Source organism: Vipera berus (genome assembly GCF_964194415.1).
Source record: "Vipera berus genome assembly, chromosome: 3".
NCBI lineage: Eukaryota > Metazoa > Chordata > Lepidosauria > Squamata > Viperidae > Vipera > Vipera berus.
The window spans coordinates 216,081,290-216,101,878 of record NC_138204.1 but is presented as its reverse complement, the minus strand read 5'-3'; the positions used below and the strand labels follow the sequence as shown (position 1 = coordinate 216,101,878).

Sequence of the window (20,589 nt, the reverse complement as noted above, 5' to 3'; positions counted from 1 at the left end):
CCTTCTCTGGGGGGGGGGCACTGAGTTCCCACATGACAATAAAGGTGGTCTTATCTTTTCCTCCGCTTCAGGCTACGCGGGGGCATCGCTTCCAGAAAACGGAGAGGTGGTTCGCGGAGCATTTTAGGCCTCCCTTGTCCGATGACTTACTGTCCAGCAGCAGGTCGGTGATGTCCAGCTCCAAGGAAGGGACGATTTTGCTGAACATTTTGTACTCCTTCCCAAAACGAGGCATTTGGAGGATAAAGCAGGACGGGATCTAGAGGGGAGAAACGCCAGCGTGAATGGCCCCGTCTGGGGACCAGCAGCCCCCCCCCCCGGAGGTTGGAGGTCACAAGTTCGGCTTCTCTCAAGTTCACCCCCAACCTGTGGCCCTGGGTAGATCTGGTTCTTTTTATCTCTGCCTACAAAGCTTTCCTTTCTTTCCTTCTTTTTCTTTCTCTTTCTTTTTCTTTCTTTCTTTCTTTCTTTCTTTCTTTCTTTCTTTCTTTCTTTCTCTTTTCTTTCTTTTTCTCTTTCTTTCTTTTTCCTCTTTCCTTCCTTTCTTCCTTCTCAAATCCCTCCCTTTCCTTCCTCCCTTTTTCTTTCCTTTCTTCCTTCTCCCTCCCTCTTTCCTCCCTCCCTTTTTCTTTCTTTCCTTTCTCTTTCCTTCCTTTCTTCCTTCTCCCCCTCCTTCTTCCTCCCTCCCTCCCTCCCTCCCTTTCCTTCCTCCCTCCCTCCCTTTTCTTTCTTTCTTTCTTTCTTTCTTTCTTTCTTTCTTTCTTTCTTTCTTTCTTTCTTTCTTTCTTTCTTTCTTTCTTTCTTTCTTTCTTCCTTCCTTCCTTCCTTCCTTCCTTCCTTCCTTCCTTCCTTCCTTCCTTCCTTCCTGTTTGTTTCTGTCTCTTAAATATCTAGGCTGCCCATGTCACCATCAGGTGCCTCTGGGAAGCTTACAAGGAGATTAAAAGGACATTCTAAAATATTAAAAGGGTTAATTTTAACATTAATTAATTTTAACAAAGAGGGCTAGAGAGGGAAGAAACAGACAATGGGGTGGGGGTGGGATCTTCTCTGAATCCGCTAACCAGCTCCAGCATGAAGCGCCCCCTGTCAGGACTCCAGGCCAACTGACAGAGCTGGGGGGAGCTTAAATCTCCCCCCCCCCCGAAGGGCCGAGAGGGTGGGGGCGGATTTCACCTGGAGGGCCACGATGTTCCAGAGGCACAAAAGGCTCCCTGGGTTCCTGGACCCAGGCAGCCGGCCTCATCCCGCTCCCGCTGCTGTGGGTGGCAGTGGCCCCCAACCTTTTTGGCACCAGGGATCGGTTTTGCGGAAGAGAATTCTTCCACGGACTGGGGGGTGGTGGTGGTGGTGGGCAGGAGGAGGGGAAAGGAGGAGGAGGAGAAGCACGTAACCTGGATCCCGTGCATGCACGCACAGTTTTTCTCGCCCACGGCTCACCTCCAGCTATGCGGGGCGGTTCCTAGCAGGCCACGTACCGGTACCGGTCTGCAGCCCGTGGGGGGGGGTGGTGGTTGGGGACCCCTGGCCTACAGAATTTCTGGCAAGCAAGAGGAGGCAATTGGCCAACTCTGCCTCTTTATTTGGGCCCCTGGAAGAGTCTGATCCAACGGAGCCGATCAGGCAAGGCAGCCTTGCACCTAGCTACTGGGTGTAAATAATATTTCTGAACTGAGTAGAACTCCGTAGCGATATCCAACACCAGGGCCCCTCCCGCTGGAGCAAAATCCACGGGGCAGCACTGTTTATTGATCTATTTATAAAACGGACTGGCCGCCTGTCGTTACGGTAGTAGGGCGAGGCTGGCTGGCCTACACTTCCACCTATGTTCGAACGTACAAAAGTTAAAACCGAAGGCGGAATGGGGAGGGTGGGGATGGAGTGGGGTGGGAATGGGATCTGTTATTCCTCAACCCACCCCCTCCGTTGCGCCAATCCTCATCCGGGGGCCCCAAGCCGACCGTCTTTAGGCCCTTAGGAAAAGACGGGGGGTCTTTTCCTAAGGGTCAGGGGTCCACCTCCCATTGAGCGGGCAGGATGTTCCAGAGGGCAGGAGCCACAGCAGAGAAGGCCCTGCTCTTGGACCCCGCCAGCTGGAATAGTCGGGCTGACCGGATCCTCAGCACGCCTCCTCTGGCAGCACGAGCGGGACGGGCCAAGCCGGGGGGTGGGGGGTGAGGAACCTGGACCCCTGCCCTGGAGTGCTTTAAAGGGGTCCACCGACACCTTGAATTGCCCCTGGAAGCAGACTGCTAACCAGTGGAGCTCGTGGAGCAGTGGGGTGACAGGGGCCATTCTTGGGCCCCCCAAAACTGCCTGCACTGCCTCGCTCTTCAGTCGGTAGACGAGACAAAGCAAGCCACGAGCTCTCCGCCAAGGTGGCAGAGACCGTGCTGCTGAAGGGGGGGCCTGCATTTATGGAGGAGGAGAAGGAATAGGAGGAAGACTCACCTCCACTAGCTTGAGGTCTGAGGTGAGGAAGGAATGCTCCACCAGCTGCTGAACGTTGGGCACCACCAGGTTCTCCTGCTTGTCCATGAATATCTGGTAACAGTAAGACTCCTGCTCCTTCAGCCTTCCAGACCTGGAATCAGAAGCGCTCCGGTGAGGCCCAACGCCCCCAAAAAAGTGGAACCCAAGGCAACGTTGGACGTTCCAGCTATGCGGAGGTGAGCGGCAGCCTCCGCACGCTTCCCTTTTTCAGCCCGGAAGCCCCAGCCACGTTGCTTGGAGATTCCCCCACTCCTGGGCCACCTGTCCGCTTGGTTTTTAATTCCGTGTTTAACCCTAACCCTAACGTGAATGGTTTTATGTTACATTTTCGATTTTTTAAACGATTATTAAGCTGTAAGCTGCTCGGGGTCATTGTAACCGTCAGATGGGCAGCATATTAAACAAACAAACAAATAGTTCTTAGGACCTCTTTCTGACAATTTTCTGCTTGTGGGTCCTTGGTGCTGAGCTTGGATGTTTCCTTGAAGATGTTTCATGACCCAACTAGGTAACATCATCAGTACTAGATGGGAGTGGAGATTTGTGGAGGAGGAGGAGGAGGAGGAGAAGGAGGATGAAGAGGAGGACGAGGAGGACGATGACGACGATGACTGTGGGGTCCTTGGTGCTCTCTGAGCTTGGTGGTTTTCTTGCAGACGTTTCATGACCCAACTAGATAACATCATCAGTGCTAGATGAGAGTGGAGATTTGTGGAGAGGAGGAGGAAGAAGAGGAGGAGGAGGAAGACTGTGGGGTCCTTGGTCCCCTCTGAGCTTGGTGGTTTTCTTGCAGATGTTTCATGACCGAACTAGGTAACATCATCAGTGCTAGAAGGGAGTGGGGTTTGGGAGGAGGAGAAAGGGAGGAGGAGGAGGAGGAGGAGGAGGAGGAGGAGGAGGAGGAGGAGGAGGAAAGGTCTGTGGGGTCCCTGGTGCTCTCTGGGCTGGGTGGTTTTCTTGCAGATGTTTCATGACCCAACTAGGTAACATCATCAGTACTAGATGGGAGTGGGGTTTATGGAGTGGAGTGGAGGAGGAGGAGGCCAACGACTGTGGCATCCTTGATGCTCTCTAACCTGGGTTGATTTTTTTACAGATGTTTCATGACCCAACTAGGTAACACCCTCAGTGCTGGACGGAACAGGGGCTAACTCTCATTTTGTGTACCAGTGGTTTTACCCTGCCAGTGTCGGCAGAAGTGGCCATTTGCAGCGCTCAATTTCCCGACTGCGGAAAAGGCAGCTCCGAGGCTCCTGTGTCAGCTACCCCTTCATGCTTGCACTTTGCTTCTACTTAGGAGTTCAAGCTGGGGCAGGTCTTTCTTTAAGCCCTTCTCCAGCGCTGCCCAGGCCTACTTGGGCCCTCCTTCCCCCCCCACCCCCCTCTTCTCCCTTGCTAGACAGAGACCTCTTTACCGGCTCGGGAATGACCACTAGGCTGTGCCTCAAATGTCACCGAGTCCCTTCCAATGCTTTTTTTCCCCCCTTCACGATAACCCAAGCGAGGGGGCGACGGCGGTGAGACAGACTTACTGCAGTTTCAAGAGTGGCTCCAGCCCGAGGATTCGATGCATGATGAGATTCAGGAACTCCTCCGGGTCTGAAAGAGCAGAGGGCAGCCCAGGTCAGGTGCAGCACCACAGGACACACACACACACACACACCCTCTGTCCCCTCCCTCCGCAGAGAACAAACACAGCTGCAGCCACGAGCACAACTCCTTCTCTGGATCAACACTCGCCCCGTGGGATCTCCCTCGTGCTCGGCTGATGAGATAGGATGGCCAAGCGGTGACTTAATCGCAAAAGGATCACGGAAAGGCAGAATGACAGAGTTGTGAGGGGCCATGGAGGTCTTCTAGTCCAACCCCCTGCTCAGGCAGTAGATCCCACGGCCTTCTGGACCGAGGGCTGTCCAATCTCTTCTTTCTTTATTTATTATTTGGATTTATATACCGCCCCTCTCCCGAAGGACTCGGGGCGGTGTACAGGGCAATTAAAACACTATATACAACACATAATATACAAAAATTAAAATAAATTAAACCAAGTACCCCTAAACAATAAAATTTAAAACTCCCAGGGATGGAGCACCCACAAGGTCTGGAATTGCCATTCCACTCTTCAATTGTTCCAGCTTTCAAGAAAATTCTCCTTAGTTCTAGGCTGGGTCACTCTTTCAAAGGATTTTCCCTGCTGTTTCTTTTCCTGCCTTTTTCATCCTCTTCTCAAGGTTTTGTAAGCGTCCATAGATTAAAATGGGGTGTAAACCCCACAAAGTAATACATCCTATAGGGAAGAGGTTATGGCCGCTGGGAATGGATGAGGTTTTCATCCATCCTCCCTCCCTTGTCCAAACTGAAAGTCTTCAGTTCCTGCCACGGCCAGCCTTTAATAGTTCACCAGCAACTGACCAATCGGAATACAGAATAAGAGAGTTGGAAGAGACCTCGGAGGTCCTCTAGTCCAACCCCCTACTCAAACAGGGGGCCCTTTGACGTTTCAGGCAGGTGGCTGCCCAGTCTGTTCTTAAACGCCTCCAGTGTTGGAGCACCCACAATTTCTGGGGGCAACTTCTGTCCCCCTGATTGATTGTTCTCACTGTCAGGAAGTTTCTCCTTAATTCCAGGTGGCTTCTCTCCTTCCTAAGTTTCCATCCGTTGCTCCTTGTCCTGCCTTCAGGCGCTTTGGAAAATCAAGGAATAGAACTTGGAAGTCTTCTGGTCCAACCCCCTGCTCAGACAAGGGACCCTATGCCATTTCAGACAAATGGTTATACAATTTTCGTCGTAAAAACTTCCAGTGACGGAGCACTTGCAACCTCTGGGGGCAAGCCGTTCCACTGGTGAATTGTTCTAACCATTCTAACTGACACAATAGGATAGGATAGGATAGGATAGGATAGGATAGGATAGGATAGGATAGGATAGGATAGGATAGGATAGGATAGGATAGGATAGAATAGAATAGAATAGAATAGAATAGAATAGAATAGAATAGAATAGAATAGAATAGAATAGAATAGAATAGAATAGAATAGAATAGAATAGAAGATAGGATAGGATAGGATAGGATAGGATAGGATAGGATAGGATAGGATAGGATGATAGGATAGGATAGGATAGGATAGGATAGAAAATATGGAATGGAATTGAATGGAATGGAACGGAACAGAACAGAATAGAAATATGGAATGGAATGGCATGGAATAGAATAGAATAGAAATAAGAATTAGAATAGAATTAGAATAGAATAGAATAGAATAGAATAGAATAGAATAGAATAGAATAGAATAGAATAGAATAGAATAGAATAGAATAGAATAGAATAGAATAGAATAGAATAGAATAGAATAGAAGATATGGAATGGAAAAGAACAGAACAGAACAGAACAGAAAGGAATAGAAAATATGGAATTGAATGGAATAGAATAGAATAGAATACAAATAAGAATAAGAATTAGAATAGAATTAGAATTAGAATTAGAATTAGAATAGAATATATGGAATGGAATGGAATAGAACAGAATAGAATAGAAAATATGGAATGGAATGGAATGGAATGGAATGGAATGGAATGGAATGGAATGGAATAGAATAGAATAGAATAGAATAGAATAGAATAGAATAGAATAGAATAGAATAGAATAGAATAGAATAGAATAGGAATAGAATAGAATAGAATAGAATAGAATAGAATAGAATAGAATAGAATAGAATAGAATAGAATAGAATAGAATAGAAGATAGGATAGGATAGGATAGGATAGGATAGGATAGGATAGGATAGGATAGGATAGGATAGGATAGGATAGGATAGGATGATAGGATAGGATAGGATAGGATAGGATAGAAAATATGGAATGGAATTGAATGGAATGGAACGGAACAGAACAGAATAGAAATATGGAATGGAATGGCATGGAATAGAATAGAATAGAAATAAGAATTAGAATAGAATTAGAATTAGAATTAGAATAGAATAGAATAGAATAGAATAGAATAGAATAGAATAGAATAGAATAGAATAGAATAGAATAGAATAGAATAGAATAGAATAGAATAGAATAGGAATAGAATAGAAATAGAATAGAATAGAATAGAATAGAATAGAATAGAATAGAATAGAATAGAATAGAATAGAATAGAATAGAATAGAATAGAATAGAATAGAATAGAATAGAATAGAATAGAATAGAATAGAATAGAAGATAGGATAGGATAGGATAGGATAGGATAGAATAGGATAGGATAGGATAGGATAGGATAGGATAGGATAGGATGATAGGATAGGATAGGATAGGATAGAAAATATGGAATGGAATTGAATGGAATGGAACGGAACAGAACAGAATAGAAATATGGAATGGAATGGCATGGAATAGAATAGAATAGAAATAAGAATTAGAATAGAATTAGAAATAGAATAGAATAGAATAGAATAGAATAGAATAGAATAGAATAGAATAGAATAGAATAGAATAGAATAGAATAGAATAGAATAGAATAGAATAGAATAGAATAGAATAGAATAGAATAGAATAGAATAGAATAGAATAGAATAGAATAGAATAGAAGATATGGAATGGAACAGAACAGAACAGAACAGAACAGAACAGAAAGGAATAGAAAATATGGAATTGAATGGAATAGAATAGAATAGAATACAAATAAGAATTAGAATAGAATTAGAATTAGAATTAGAATAGAATATATGGAATGGAATGGAATAGAACAGAATAGAATAGAAAATATGGAATGGAATGGAATGGAATGGAATGGAATGGAATGGAATGGAATAGAATAGAATAGAATAGAATAGAATAGAATAGAATAGAATAGAATAGAATAGAATAGAATAGAATAGAATAGAATAGGAATAGGAATAGGAATAGGAATAGGAATAGGAATAGGAATAGAATAGAATAGAATAGAATAGGAATAGAATAGAATAGAATAGAATAGAATAGAATAGAATAGAATAGAATAGAATAGAATAGAATAGAATAGAATATTTTTTATTTTTTTTATTTTAATTCCATTTATATCCCGCCCTTCTCCGAAGACTCAGGGCGGCTTACAAGCTTAGCAGTAGCCTTCATTCTATGTATATGCCTGCTTATTAGGGCTTTCACACACACACCCCAAGCGGCATTATTACAAAGTCAGTTTAATTGCCCCCAACAATCTGGGTCCTCATTTTACCTACCTCAGAAGGATGGAAGGCTGAGTCAACCTTGAGCCTAGTCCAGCCCCCTTCTCAAGCAGGAGAACTTATACCATCTCAGAGAAGTGACTGTCTAGCCTCTTCTTAAAAATCTCCAGTGATGGGAGTGCCCACAATTTCTGGAGCTCTGTAGCGCTGCACGGAATTAACTAGGGGAATTTTTAAAACCTATTTTGCCCTTTCTCCAAGAAAGTGGTGCTCTTAACTTTGGCACAGTCCAGCCAGTTCTAGTTAGAAAGAAAAACAGATCATCAAACCCCAGCTCAGCACGGGAATCTAGTTGATAATCTCTTACCTCCTGCCCCGTCACTCCCGCGAAAATCAGTCCTTTTTTGTGAATCCAGGTCCATTTTCATTCCCCCCCCCCCAATTTTGAAATCAGAATCTCACGATACAAATCGAGAAAGAAAGAAAGAAAGAAAGAAAGAAAGAAAGAAAGAAAGAAGAAAGAAAGAAAGAAAGAAAGAAAGAAAGAAAGAAAGAAAGAAAGAAAGAAAGAAAGAAAGAAAGAAAGAAAGAGAGTACCTTTCTCCGAAGTAGCAAAACTGGAAGACTCTCCCTTTTCGGTCAGCTGATACCGAAGATCCATGACACTTTTGGCAGCCACAAAGCCTTTCCTGTTTACAACACGGGCAAAAAGGAAAATCTCAAGACACGATCGACAACCAAATTCCTGGGGCCCCGATCCGCACCCCGGGCCACCAAAACCCCATTCCTTCGCACCCCGTGCCTTAACGACAAAACTGGGCTCAGATTGTTGTGCTTTTAAAAGCTGAAGGAAAAGAAAAATATAGGTACGTCGTGGCTTCAATCCCACGGGATCGAAGTTCAGACGCTTGCCGAACGGAGTCGTATTTATGACGGCTGCAATGTCCTGGGGGGGTCACTGCAGCGATTCATTTAACAACCGTGGCAAGAAAGGTTATAAAATGAGGCAAAGCTCGCTTAACAAGGGTCTCACTTAGCCGTGGAAATTTGGGGCTCAACTGGGGTCATAAGTGAAGGACTAGCTGCAATAGACTAATAGAGCTGGAAGGGACCTTGGAGGTCATCTAGTCCAACCCCATGCTCAGGCAGGAAACCCTAGACCATTTCAGACAAAGGGCTGGCCAGTTTCTTCTTTAAAAACTCCCAGTGTTGGAGCATTCACAACTTCTGGAGGCAAGGAGTTCCACTGGTTAATTGTTCTAACTGTCAGGAAGTTTCTGCTTAGTTCTAGGTTGCTTCTCTCCTTGATTAGTTTCCATCCGTTGCTTCTCGTCCTGCCTTCTGGTGCTTTGGAGAACAGCTTGACTCCCTCTTCTTTGGGGGCAGCCCCTGAGATACTGGAACGCTGCTATCATGTCACCCCTGGTCCTTCTTTTCTCCAGACTAGCCATCCCCCCTACCTGCATCTGTCCCTCCTGTGACCCATGTAAGTTTTGTAGACAGGATAAATACTTTTTACTGAAATAGGGAAATGTGGGTTACCCGAAAATTAAGTTTTTTTTCTTTCTTTTTCCCCCCCTTTTCTTTATATATCATAGCCTATTCCAGGATATTTTATTGCAATTAGGTAAAAATTAAAAACAGGATATGGATATGCATTCGTGAAAATATATTGAAAATTCTTCTAACTGATTATGTCACAGTTAGAAATGTATTAATTCGATTAATTTGATCATGTCGAAACTAAGGGAATCGGAGAGGGAATCTTTGTTGATGCAACTTGAGCTACTTACAAATAATTTGTTATTTGCAATTGTTTACTTTTGTACCCAACCACCGTATTGCTTCACAAATATCTGAATGTAAAATTTAAAAAATTAATAAAACTTGTACAAAATATACACAGAGCGCCTGTTACTCGTCCCAGCTTCTGCCAACCTAGCAGTTCGAAAGCACGTAAAAATGCAAGTAGAAAAATAGGGACCACTCCGGTGGGAAGGTAAGAGCGTTCCGTGCGCCTTTGGCGTCTAGTCATGCCGGCCACATGACCACGGAGACGTCCTCGGACAAGCGCTGGCTCTTCGGCTTTGAAATGGAGATGAGCATCGGCCCCTATGGGGGGCTGCTCTCATGTCACCCCTGGTCCCCACTTCCTGCATCCGTTCTTCCTGTGCTTGACCCTCCCGTCCCGTCTGTCCCTCAGAGGGTTTCCCAAGCAGCCAATGAGAAGATAGGGAGAGCCACTTACTGCCTTAGAGGGTTAACGATCTTGTCCCGGAGGATCTCCTGGATGCGCCCGTCGGCGGGGAGAGGCGGCTTATACAGCATGGAATCCAACACCGAGGTGCAGGAGAAGAGGCTGTGGCGAGAGAGAGAGACGAGGTGCCAGTCACTCCAGCAGGCTGGCAGCAACACCAGGAAGACCGAGAGACGAGGCGGGGAGAAGGGAAAGCCATGGTATCGACAAGCCGAGCGAGTCCCCAGGGGGGGGGGGAGGAAGGAAGTTCAGCGGGGCTGCCAACCTGAACAGGGCAGCGTCCATGTAGCAGGAGTTGCAGTGGCCTTGGATCCCCCTCATCCGGCCTTTGAGGACGTTCACGGCCACGTCGTCTCTCAGCGGTGGAGAATTACTCAGAACAGATGGACTATCCGCCTCACCTGAAACAGAGCAGGATTCTCTGTTCTAATAATAATAATAATAATAATAATAATAATAATAATAATAATAATAATAATAATAATAATAATACACGTAACAGTGATACCCATTGTCATCGGGGCACTGGGAACTATGTCCCAAACCTTTGCAAAATACATCAAGAAATTGCAGCTTCCTGCAAAGCTACAAAAAACTGCGCTACTAGGATGCTGGCTGCAACCCGTGTCAACCATTAGCGCCAGCCAATTTGAGTGTGCAGTTGACTGAGTTTCATGTTTTATGAACAAAAGTTTTATAATAATAATATACTTGATAGGTAGACAAAAATGTCAAATCCAGTAGTGATACCCATTGTCATCAAGGCACTGGGAACTACGTCCCAAAACTTTGCAAAATACATCAAGAAATTGCAGCTTCCTACAATAACTCAAGCATTGCTACAAAAAAACTGCGCTACTCGGAACATCTTACATTTTAAGGAGATGCCTGGTTGATACCTAGGATGCTGGCAGCAGCCCATGTCAACCGTTAGTGCCAGTGAATTTGAGGGTTCAGCTGACTGAGTTTCATGTTTTATGAATAAAAGTTTTATAATAATAATTGTCAATGCTGCAAACATTGACATGTTTTTGCACTGACAATATAAGAGACAGCCTTTTGTTTAAACTGCTTCGCTTTGAATCTTGAAGGGAGGGAATTTTCTAACGACTCTTTTGAGAAGATTAGAAAAGTCCGCGTACAGAATGGGAGGTGAAACCTCAGATGTAAAACTAATTGGATAATGTGATTTATGACGTGTAGATAAGGGCGGGGATTGTGTGTGTGTTACGATGGGTTTGGGGGGGGAGATTTCAGATTCTGGCATCCCTCCATGAGTGCCGATGTCTCGTTTCGTTACTAAGACTTTTTAGATAAATAATATGCCTGCCATTTGTTTGATTTGTCTCATTCATCGGGACCATGACAATAATAGTTAAGGAGGGGAAGGGGATTGAGCGGTGTGCGGGCGAACGTTATCGTGAGCCGACACCCCACCGGAAGTGGGGTGCTGTAGAAAATCCCACCAAATGTGAAGATGCCAAAGGAGTACGGCTCGTGAAGTTCACGGAGCGTGCTTCGAGCATCAATTCAGACGCCTGCCGTGAAACGCTACGACAGGGACCCCCTAGCTGTGGCAACCTTAAGACCTGTGGACTTCAGCTCCCAGAATTCCCCTGCTAGCCACCCCTGCGTTACCAAAGCTCAGGCGAGCCGTCCATAAGCGTCGGGGCCCACTGGCTCACGGTGTGGCGTCAGATTGTGACAATGCTCGCCCGCAATAACTAGGAGACGGTGAGTGGGTGACTCTGGGCCAATCACCAGGAGACGGTGAGTTCTAGTCCTGCCTTAGGCATGAAAGCTGACTAGGTGACTCTGGGTCAATCACCAGGAGATGGTGAGTTCTAGTCCCGCCTTAGGCCTGAAAGCTGACTGGGTGACTTTGGGCCAATCACCAGGAGACAATGAGTTCTAGTCCCGCCTTAGGCATGAAAGCTGACCGGGTGACTTTGGGCCAGTCACTCTCTCTCTCAGCCTAACCCACCTCACAGGGTGGTTGTTGGGAGGGAAACAGGGGGAAGAAAGAATTGTAGACAGGCGTGCTGTGTGGAGTTACTTATAAATCAATCAATAACCATATACACCCATTTTCTTGCAACGACCAAGGGTTTAAACTGAGGCCCACTGAGGCTGCTGGGCTGCAGGGAAGGGACTTACTGAACTCAGAGGGCTCCTGCGACAGAGACTTGCTTCCCTGGAAGCGCGAATCGGGCTGGCACGACTCCAGCCGCACAAAAAGGGCCCGATGGGGAGGACAGGTGAAGTAGCGCACACCTTGCCACTCGCCGTTGGAAAGACTCTGGTTCTCTTCATCCTGTCAGGGAGGATAACAGGTCTCAGCCAAGCCAATCCGACGGGATCGATGGTGATCAGAAATACCTCTTGGCTACTGATTGGAGGAAGGAAGCTCATGATCAGGTCATGACTGGAATCAAGGATGAAATTCTGACTTTGGCATCTGCTGATTAGTAGGCAGGTAGTAAGGTAGGTAGGTAGATAGACAGAGACAAGTACGTAGGTAGGTAGGTGGAGGGAGAGAGAGAGACAAACGGATAGATAGGTAGATAGACAGACAGACAGAGAAAAGTACGTAGGTAGGTAGGTGATGGGGAGACAGAGACATACGACAGACAGACAGACAGACACACACACACATACAGACACACACACATAGGTAAGTAGGTTGGTAGGTAGGTAGGTAGGTAGGTAGGTAGACACGTAGGTACCGACAGATATAGACAGACACACACACACATACAGACACAGACACACACACGTAGGTAAGGAGGTTGGTAGGGAGAGAGGGAGAGAGACAGACAGACAGACAGACTCAAGGCACAATAAATAATGCAAGCTCCCCCATTATCACCTCATGGGCAAGAGGGAGCCAGAAGGCAACACCCCCCAAAGATTTAGTGCCAAAATTTTTCCTCCGTGTCCTTTGATCAGCAGACTACAAATGCCTGCTGGCTCCGGAAAGATCAGCAGAGAGAATCCACCGAGAGCAACGATCCATTTCACCTTCAGGCCGTCTGGCACTGGTGGGTCCAGCTGCTGGGGACAAACGAGGTTTCTATTCTGCAGGCATCCACAGGCATGGCTTTGGGCTCTGGGTGCCGATCTTGCTAAAACCCGAGGTCCACATCAAAGAGAGAGAGAGAGAGAGAGAGAGCCCAAGAACGCATCACACGGGATGGGTGCTTACCAGCTCAATTCCAGCCATCCTTTGCTGGGCATTAGGCAGGCTGCCAATCCAACGGATCGTCCCCGTCACTGCACGTCCCTGGTCTAAGTTGATCTGGACCATCGAGTTGACGTCCAGGGAGCGGGCCCTGTCTTCCAGAAGCTCTGGACTTTGGCTTCCCTCATGCTTCAGATACTCCTGGAGCCCAGAATCCTGGTCTGTATCAAACAGAGAAAAGCGATGCCTGTGTGTCTATTTCTAGGGAATCCTTTAATCCCGACTGGACGAGGCTTTGCTTTCCTCCTTGCTAAAAGCCCAGAGAAGGAACAGGTGTCAGATTCCTGCTTTGAGATATTGGACTATTTGCAACAGTCTCGCTTTCAGGCGAACCGTTCTCTCTCCTTTTCTGCTTAGTAAATAAATAAATAAATAAATAAATACTATCAGGGTTTTCACCCAATAGGCATAACTGGACCAGGAGAGACCTATTTAATTCTTGGATGGGAAAGTGTAAAAAAAAAAAGAAAAAAGAAACAATTTCAGGACTAGGAAACGAACAAGACCTTCTCAAAGAAGGCAATCCCAAACCACTTGGGTACCGTTACCAAGGGGACAGTTGTAGCCGTGATTCAACCGGGAGCGTCTCTCAATAACCCGAGCGACTTTTTCGCAAGGATTTTTAACTCTGCATTTTCTCACGTACGGCTCAGGAAAGCACTCCAGCGTGCCTGGCTGAGGACTTCTGGGAGTTGAAGTCCGCAAGTCATCAAAGGGCCAAGTTGGAAGAGCCCTGTGTTTTAGCTAAACAACTAGGCGACTTCTCCAGGTAAACCAAGTTTCTCAAAATTGCAGCCACCCTGTTGCGGCAACTGAACAAATTCATGGCAAGGGTCACGCACACAAGGGGGAGCCAGCACAGGGGCCTTGTAAGCAGCAGCTGCTCGCACCACTGCCTTGCAGGAGAACCCACAGGATTACAGGTAGTCCTTGACTTACGGCCCCAATTTCTGCCGTTAAGCGAGAGTTGGGTTAAGTGAGTTTTGCCCCATTTGACGACTTGCCTTACCAGAGTTTGTTGGGCTGAATCGCCGCAGCTTTTAAGTTAAGACACAGGGGGGTGTTAACTGAAGCCGGCTTCCCCCACTGACTTTGCTTGTCGGAAGGTCGCAAAAGGGGAAATCGCGTTGACCCCGGAACGCGGCGACCGTCGTGAATATGAGCCGGTTGCCGTGTGTTCGGATTTGGGTCACGTGACTGTGGGGATGCCGCAACGGTCGTAAGTGTGAAAAAGAGTCGCAAATTGCCTTTTTTGCCCCCAGTGCCGTTGTAACTTTGAACGTTCGCTAAACGAACGGTTGTAAGTCAAGGATTACCTAAACTTGTTTTTCAGCCACCCTCCTGCGGAAGGAAAAGTCTTCATCAGGGTCCAGTCCAAGCCGGGAACAAACAAAATGGAGACTGCTGTGGTTTACTGAAGAGCACAGACAGACAGAAAGATGGCTCTGGGACAAACTGACCACGTTGCTGGGAGTGGTGGGTTTTGTTATACCTTCTGAGGCTCTTGAGGTTTGTTTCCTGTTACTGTTTGAGGCTTTGTATTTCCTGTGTCATGTACTTTGACCTGAGTCTGAGTGTGCCCTTTTGGTATTGGTGGGTTAATCCTATTATGTCTCCTGTCCTTTGGGCGGGGTATGTACGTAGATTTTAGGGGTCTTTGTCTTTCTAAACTCATCAGCTTCTAGTTTCCTACAACCTTCCTGAATGGATTATTACATCTACATTTCTAAAAGCTGGTTTCTGCCGAGTTTGAGCTCGGGGCTATTAAGAAAAACTGGGCTTGCTTTCCTGCCTTTAAGATCCTTTGGGGGGAAAATATATTCTGCCTTTTTTTAATATTCCCCAAAATATTTCTTTTCTCTGGATTCTTCCTACACTCCAAAAACAGGACCAAAAAAACCCCAAAAAAACCTCCAGGGCTATCCCGAACACCAGTATACCTAAGGAGAGCAGCTCCTCCTTCAGCACTGAATCCAGAGGGATGTCTCGGAAAACATCTTCTGAGCCCTCTTCCTCCTAAAAAAAAAAGGAGAGAAGGGAAAGTGTAACAGGATTGTAAGACCTCAGCAGGAAGGATGGTTGTGGATGAACATTCTCCTTTTGTTCTGTACCAGCCTGCTACCGGCCCTGCAGAAAAGGCAGGGACAACCCCTTTTACAAGAAGGCAAGAGGCTGGAACTAAGCCTGCCAAATTTATGGATACAAAAGCAAACAGAACAAGACACGAACCATGAAACAGGAGCTATTCAAGCGGTTGCCTTCAGCAAACCAGCCCTCTCACGCATTCCCCTTTTATACAGTTCAGGGTGTGGCTTCTCTCTGCCTCCTTCCGAGGTGCCCCATTGCCTTCCTCTGTTTACTCCTGATTGACTGCCTCCTGCGTTGGGCGTCCTTGAACAGGGCCAGCTGTGGGTCATCTTCATCCACGCTGTCAGGCTCACACAGCTGGGTCTGAGTCCTGACCAGGTGGGAGGGGCCTGGCTGAGGGCTCTGCGAAGCCTCAAGGCCATCATCAGCAAGCTCTCCAACCCCCTCAGCAACCTCTCCAACCCCCCCCCTCCTCCTCCTCCTCTGAATCGTCTGACCCAACTGCCGAACCCACAGGCTGACCCTGAATCACAACACCTTTCTTCCCACCTACAACAGCTGCAGCAATTACACAAAAGCATTGTTCACCCGCCCAGAGTCCTCTGAACCATGAGATGGGAGGCAAATAAATTTAATAAATAAAATTTGATAATATAATTCATTTGGGTCCTCACAAAGGCGCTTGCGATGTCCCATAGGGGCTTTCCCCCCCCCCCCCAAAAGGCAATTGGACTTTCTTGGGTTTGGTGTTTCATTTTTTTTGTTTCGTTTTTGTCTTCTCAAAAGGGAAGAAGCTTTTCAAATGAAAAGCAAAATGCTTTCAAAGAAAAATGAACAAGGAAGGCCAGTTGCTTGGGATAATCATGACCCGGATGGTTGAGAATATCCATGTTGTTAGCTGCGAAGTCGTGTCCGATCCATCGCAACCCCATGGACAACGTTCCTCCAGGCTTTCCTGTCCCCTTCCATCTTCTGGAGTCCCTTTAAGCTCCCAGCTCCTGCTTCAGGGACTCCATCCAGCCACCTCCTTCTCTGTCGTCCCCTTCTTCTCTTGCCCTCAACCTTTCCCAGCATGAGGCTCTTCTCCAGTGAGTCCTTCCTTCTCCTTAGGTGGCCAAAGGATTTGAGTTTTAGCTTCAGTATCTGGCCTTCTAAAGAGCAGTCAGGGTTGATCTCCTCTCTAGGACTGACCGGTTTGATCACCTTGCAGTCCAAGGGACTCGCAGGAGTCTTCTCCAGCACCAGAGTTCAAAGGCCTCCATTCTTTGGCGATCAGCCTTTCTTATGGTCCAACTTTCACAGCCATACATTGCAACTGGGAAGACCACAGCCTTGACTATACACACTTTTGTTGGCAGGGTGATGTCTCTGCTTTTTAGTGTGCTGTCTAGATTTGTCATGGCTTTCCTCCCCAGGAGCAAGCGTCTTTTAATTTCTTGGCTGCAGTCCCCGTCTGCAGTGATCTTGGAGCCCAGGAAAACAAAATCTGTCACTACCTCCATTTCTTCCTCACAGAGAAGAATATCCATAGACTATTTATTTTGATGAATTTACACTAGAAAAGATGCAGGCACTGTGTCACCTCCCTTACGCAACTGGATTCTAAACCTTAAGGAGGCATTCCAGATTATCTCTTTTCTGACCAGTCCCGCACCTTTCCTCAAAGATCTCATTACCGTGGGTGACTCACTTTCGTTTATGTTTTATTGTAAGCATCCAACGTTTGGCACTAGTAACCTATGTCCCCACATGTCCCCTGCAGAGGCACTGGACTCCCGCAAGCTAATTAGTTGCCAATTTCCTTCTACCTTTCTCAAAGCAAGCATTACAAGCTTTTGCAAGACTTTATTCCCTTTTCTGTCAAAGATGCAAACAAACAAACGGACTGAAGGGAGCGGAGGCTTTGTGAAAGAGAGTGCCGTCTCATATCTCTCTCTCTCTCAAAATGAGAAAGCCATTATTCCTTGTAACTGTGCCCAGAGCTATCTGGTTATCCAAGAAGGTCACAAAACCCACGGAGAGAATCGTATGGACCCCAACCTCTTAACAATGCGTCCAACCCGATGCTTCTGTTTAGAGCAGGGGGTCTTCAAACGTGGCCCTTTGATGACTTCTGGTAGCAGAAACCCCTTTCCTTACTCGGGGGGGGGGGGGAGACTGTTTCTGCCTCTTCCTAGGACCAGCACAACTGCTAAAGAACTTAACTAGAAATCTATCCACTATAGCAGGGGTCTTCAAACTTGGCCCTTTTGTGACTGGTGGACTTCAACTCCCAGAATTCCTCAGCCAAGGCCCAAGTTTGAGAAGCCCTGGTCTAGAAGACCTCCAAGGTTCCTATTATTGTAGGGGATGACCAGGCCGAACCCGAGGGAGGGAGGGAGGGACCGTCAGTTTAAAGTCCCTTCATGCCCACAAGAGATCTCAGCCCAGCCCTCCATGAATTCTGTTGACTCTTATCTACCGCCAATTTGTCTTGGCTGTTTGTTAGAAAGTCCCGGTTTCTTCTTTATAGAGGCAGCATAAAATAAACTTGCATTCATTTTGGACCTAGCCCTACCTCCCAATTCCTTGCACCTGACCATTATTCTAAGGCTATTCTGGAGCTTCACGCAGAGGCCCTGTTGTGATTCAGCGTCACCCTGTGATACCGGCAGCTGAGTCGGATGATTCTGAAGAGGAGGAGGAGGAGGGGTTTGGAGAGCCTTTGGTGTCAGAGGGAGGCTCTGATGCACTGCAGGACTCTCAGTCTGGCCCCTCCCGTCATGTTCCTCATCAGACTCAGCCATGTGAGCACGAGGTATTGGACATAGAGGATTCACAACTGGATCTATTCAGGGATGCTAGGAATAGGAAAAGGCCTGGACGAACGTTGTCCATAGGGTCGCGATGGGTCGGACACGACTTCGCAACTAACAACAACAACAAGGAATAGGAGGCAATCCAGCAGAGCAGAACAGAGAAAGGCAATGAGGCAACTCAGTGAGAGGAGGAGAAGGCAATGAGAAGCCACGCCTTGGGACTGCTGATAAAAGGGGAAGGTGTGGGAGGTGCTGGTTGCTGAAGGCAACCGTTTGAAAATCTTCTGCTAGAGTCCTGGTCTCTTATTCCTATTTAACTCGTTTGAACTTTTGATTTCTTTGTAAATAAATTTGGTTGGGTTTTTCCAGCCTGTTGACTATAAAAAGGGGTTGTCCCTGACATTCAAACAGGGCCGGTCGTAGGCTGGAACAGAACAGGCCCTGTGTCAGCCTGATGCTCTATAATTGAGATTCCCCAACCCTTTGGGCACCAGGGACCGGTGCCACGGAGAAAGTTTTTTCCGTGGACCAGACGGGGTGTGGTTTTGAATACTGCCTGCATCCCGAGGACGGAGCTTTGCTTGTTTGTGTGGCCCACTTGCTGGCATGCTGCGGACTGCTGCCGGTCCACGGACCAGGGGGCTGGGGACCCCTTCTTTACAATATCCAGCCAGATTATTTGACTGAGGAAGATTAGCTCGGTCAAGTTGCCCACTTAGAATGTCATCCTACTTCCCCAGTGAAAAGCTGCCGCGGGACTATCTAAGCCGCTGTCCCATCCTTTAACGTGGAAGTATTGCCATTTGGACCTTCTCTCCGCCCAGTGCACCTCACAGAGTTGTTGTTGTGGGGAAAAGTGGAGGGAGGAGTATTAGGTGTGTTCATCGCCTCAAATTACTCATGAAAATAACAGAGACGGGACAGAAATAAGTGTAATACTTATGGAGGTTCTCAATCATCCAGGTCGCGGTTGTCCCAAAGGCGCTTAAGATTAAGCCTGGGTGTTTATTTGCAGACGTTTCATGACCCAACTAGGTAACCTCATCAGTGCTGGTGAATGTGGGGTTTCCTCTGTCTACATACAGTAGTAGCCTGTCCTGGCAATGTTGGTGGGGAATCTGGTTTGCTACTTGGTGATTCCTTAATTAGGGTATTGTTTTCTGCTAGGTTGTCTGTCTGCTATTGATTATCTGGGTCTGGGCTGCTGGAAAAGATGCGTTTTGGCCTTATCGCTTCCTTCTTAGCTTTTTCATGGTCTCTTTTGAATGGTGGTGAAAAGAAGGTTTATTCCTGTGGGTCCATTGAGGGCTGATTTTTCTGAATGCCAAACTTCCAGGAATACCCTAGGAAAGACCAAGGAGAAAAAACACATCTCACCATACCACCACCACCCCTGCTGAGACCGGCAGGTGGGCTACTGTATTTAAATGCGGCGCAAACCCCACATCAAGGACTCCGTAACCAAGATGAGCTTGAAATCAAAGAAGCCGCCTCGAGCACTGAGAAGACATCATTTTGACAAGTGGGAAACCAAACGCTTATTCGCAGGCCGGATTAATTGCTGAGAGTTTTCGACGTAGTCCTTGGTGCTCTCTCAGCTTGTCTGTGCTTCCAGACGTTGTCCCAAAGCTGCTTTTTCCAAAAGGCAACTGGAATTGGGGTTTGTTTGTTTTTTTACTTCTTCTTCTTTGAAAACATTTTTGCTTCTCCTCCAAGAACTGAAGAAGCTTCTTGGAAGAGAAGCGAAACGTTTTCGAAAAGAAAAAGAAAAAAAGTCCAGTTGCCTTTTGAAAAGCACCTTTGGGGCGACAGAAACAAGCCAGTAAAATCAACAAATACAATTTCAGGCATGAATTTTTTCTCTTCTAAACCTTCTTACCGGACATACTCTCGCCAACCACTCATTTTCTTTCTGGTACACTTCCAGGACTATCCCTCGTGTGATGGCATCATCTAAATAAAAGCCGACGGTGTCGCCCATTTTCACCGGCACGATTCCATCAGCCTTCTGCCTTTTCGCCTCCACCTGCTTGTTCTCTGACTCCGGCAGAAACTGCAGTTTGTTGAATGGCAGGAAAAGGCCGCACTTGGGTTTACACTTGAAGTATTCTGCCCCATGGTAGGTGCCAGCACATAAGCCTCGGCCTTCACCGCCACCCTGGAGAAGTTAGCAGACAGATGTCACGATTGAGGGGCCTCCACGGCATAGCTTGAGGCCAGGCGTGCCCAAGCTTGGCAAGCTTTAAAGTTTGTGGACGATGAGATGAGATAACCTTTATTGTCTTTTTTTTACTGTGGGCACAACGGCGCACGTCAAAAATGAAATGTAGTTGCCTGCTCTCGAAGTGAAACACGTACATGACACACACCTAAACATCCTATATATAACAGATGTGTAGACCCACACCCCTACATATACGTAACAAATAAACATTAAATACTGTCCAACTCCCAGAATTCCCCAGCCTATCCACAGGACCTCTGCTTAGGGTTAAAGCAAGTCAAAACTCTTTCCCCAAGGAGATAAATCTCCCTTTAGACTTGGGGTGGAGGTTGCATTT

General features: G+C 46.7%; 1 protein-coding gene across 3 annotated transcripts in view; it reads right to left on the bottom strand.

Moving 5' to 3' along the window:
- Nucleotides 1-20,589, bottom strand: part of LOC308665253 (ubiquitin carboxyl-terminal hydrolase CYLD-like) — a 35,834-nt gene that overhangs the window by 9,616 nt on the left and 5,629 nt on the right. For 2 of the 3 annotated variants that reach the window (XM_081323049.1, XM_081323050.1), the window contains exons 3-12: nucleotides 19,908-20,186; nucleotides 15,083-15,158; nucleotides 13,107-13,303; nucleotides 12,059-12,215; nucleotides 10,167-10,302; nucleotides 9,893-10,003; nucleotides 8,242-8,333; nucleotides 4,026-4,092; nucleotides 2,452-2,584; nucleotides 151-259 (exon numbers count right to left, since the gene is read on the bottom strand). In XM_081323049.1, the coding sequence (XP_081179175.1) occupies nucleotides 151-259; nucleotides 2,452-2,584; nucleotides 4,026-4,092; nucleotides 8,242-8,333; nucleotides 9,893-10,003; nucleotides 10,167-10,302; nucleotides 12,059-12,215; nucleotides 13,107-13,303; nucleotides 15,083-15,158; nucleotides 19,908-20,186 (1,357 nt within the window). The remainder of the gene's footprint in view (nucleotides 1-150; nucleotides 260-2,451; nucleotides 2,585-4,025; nucleotides 4,093-8,241; nucleotides 8,334-9,892; nucleotides 10,004-10,166; nucleotides 10,303-12,058; nucleotides 12,216-13,106; nucleotides 13,304-15,082; nucleotides 15,159-19,907; nucleotides 20,187-20,589) is intronic. The other variant, XM_081323051.1, reaches the window with a different exon arrangement.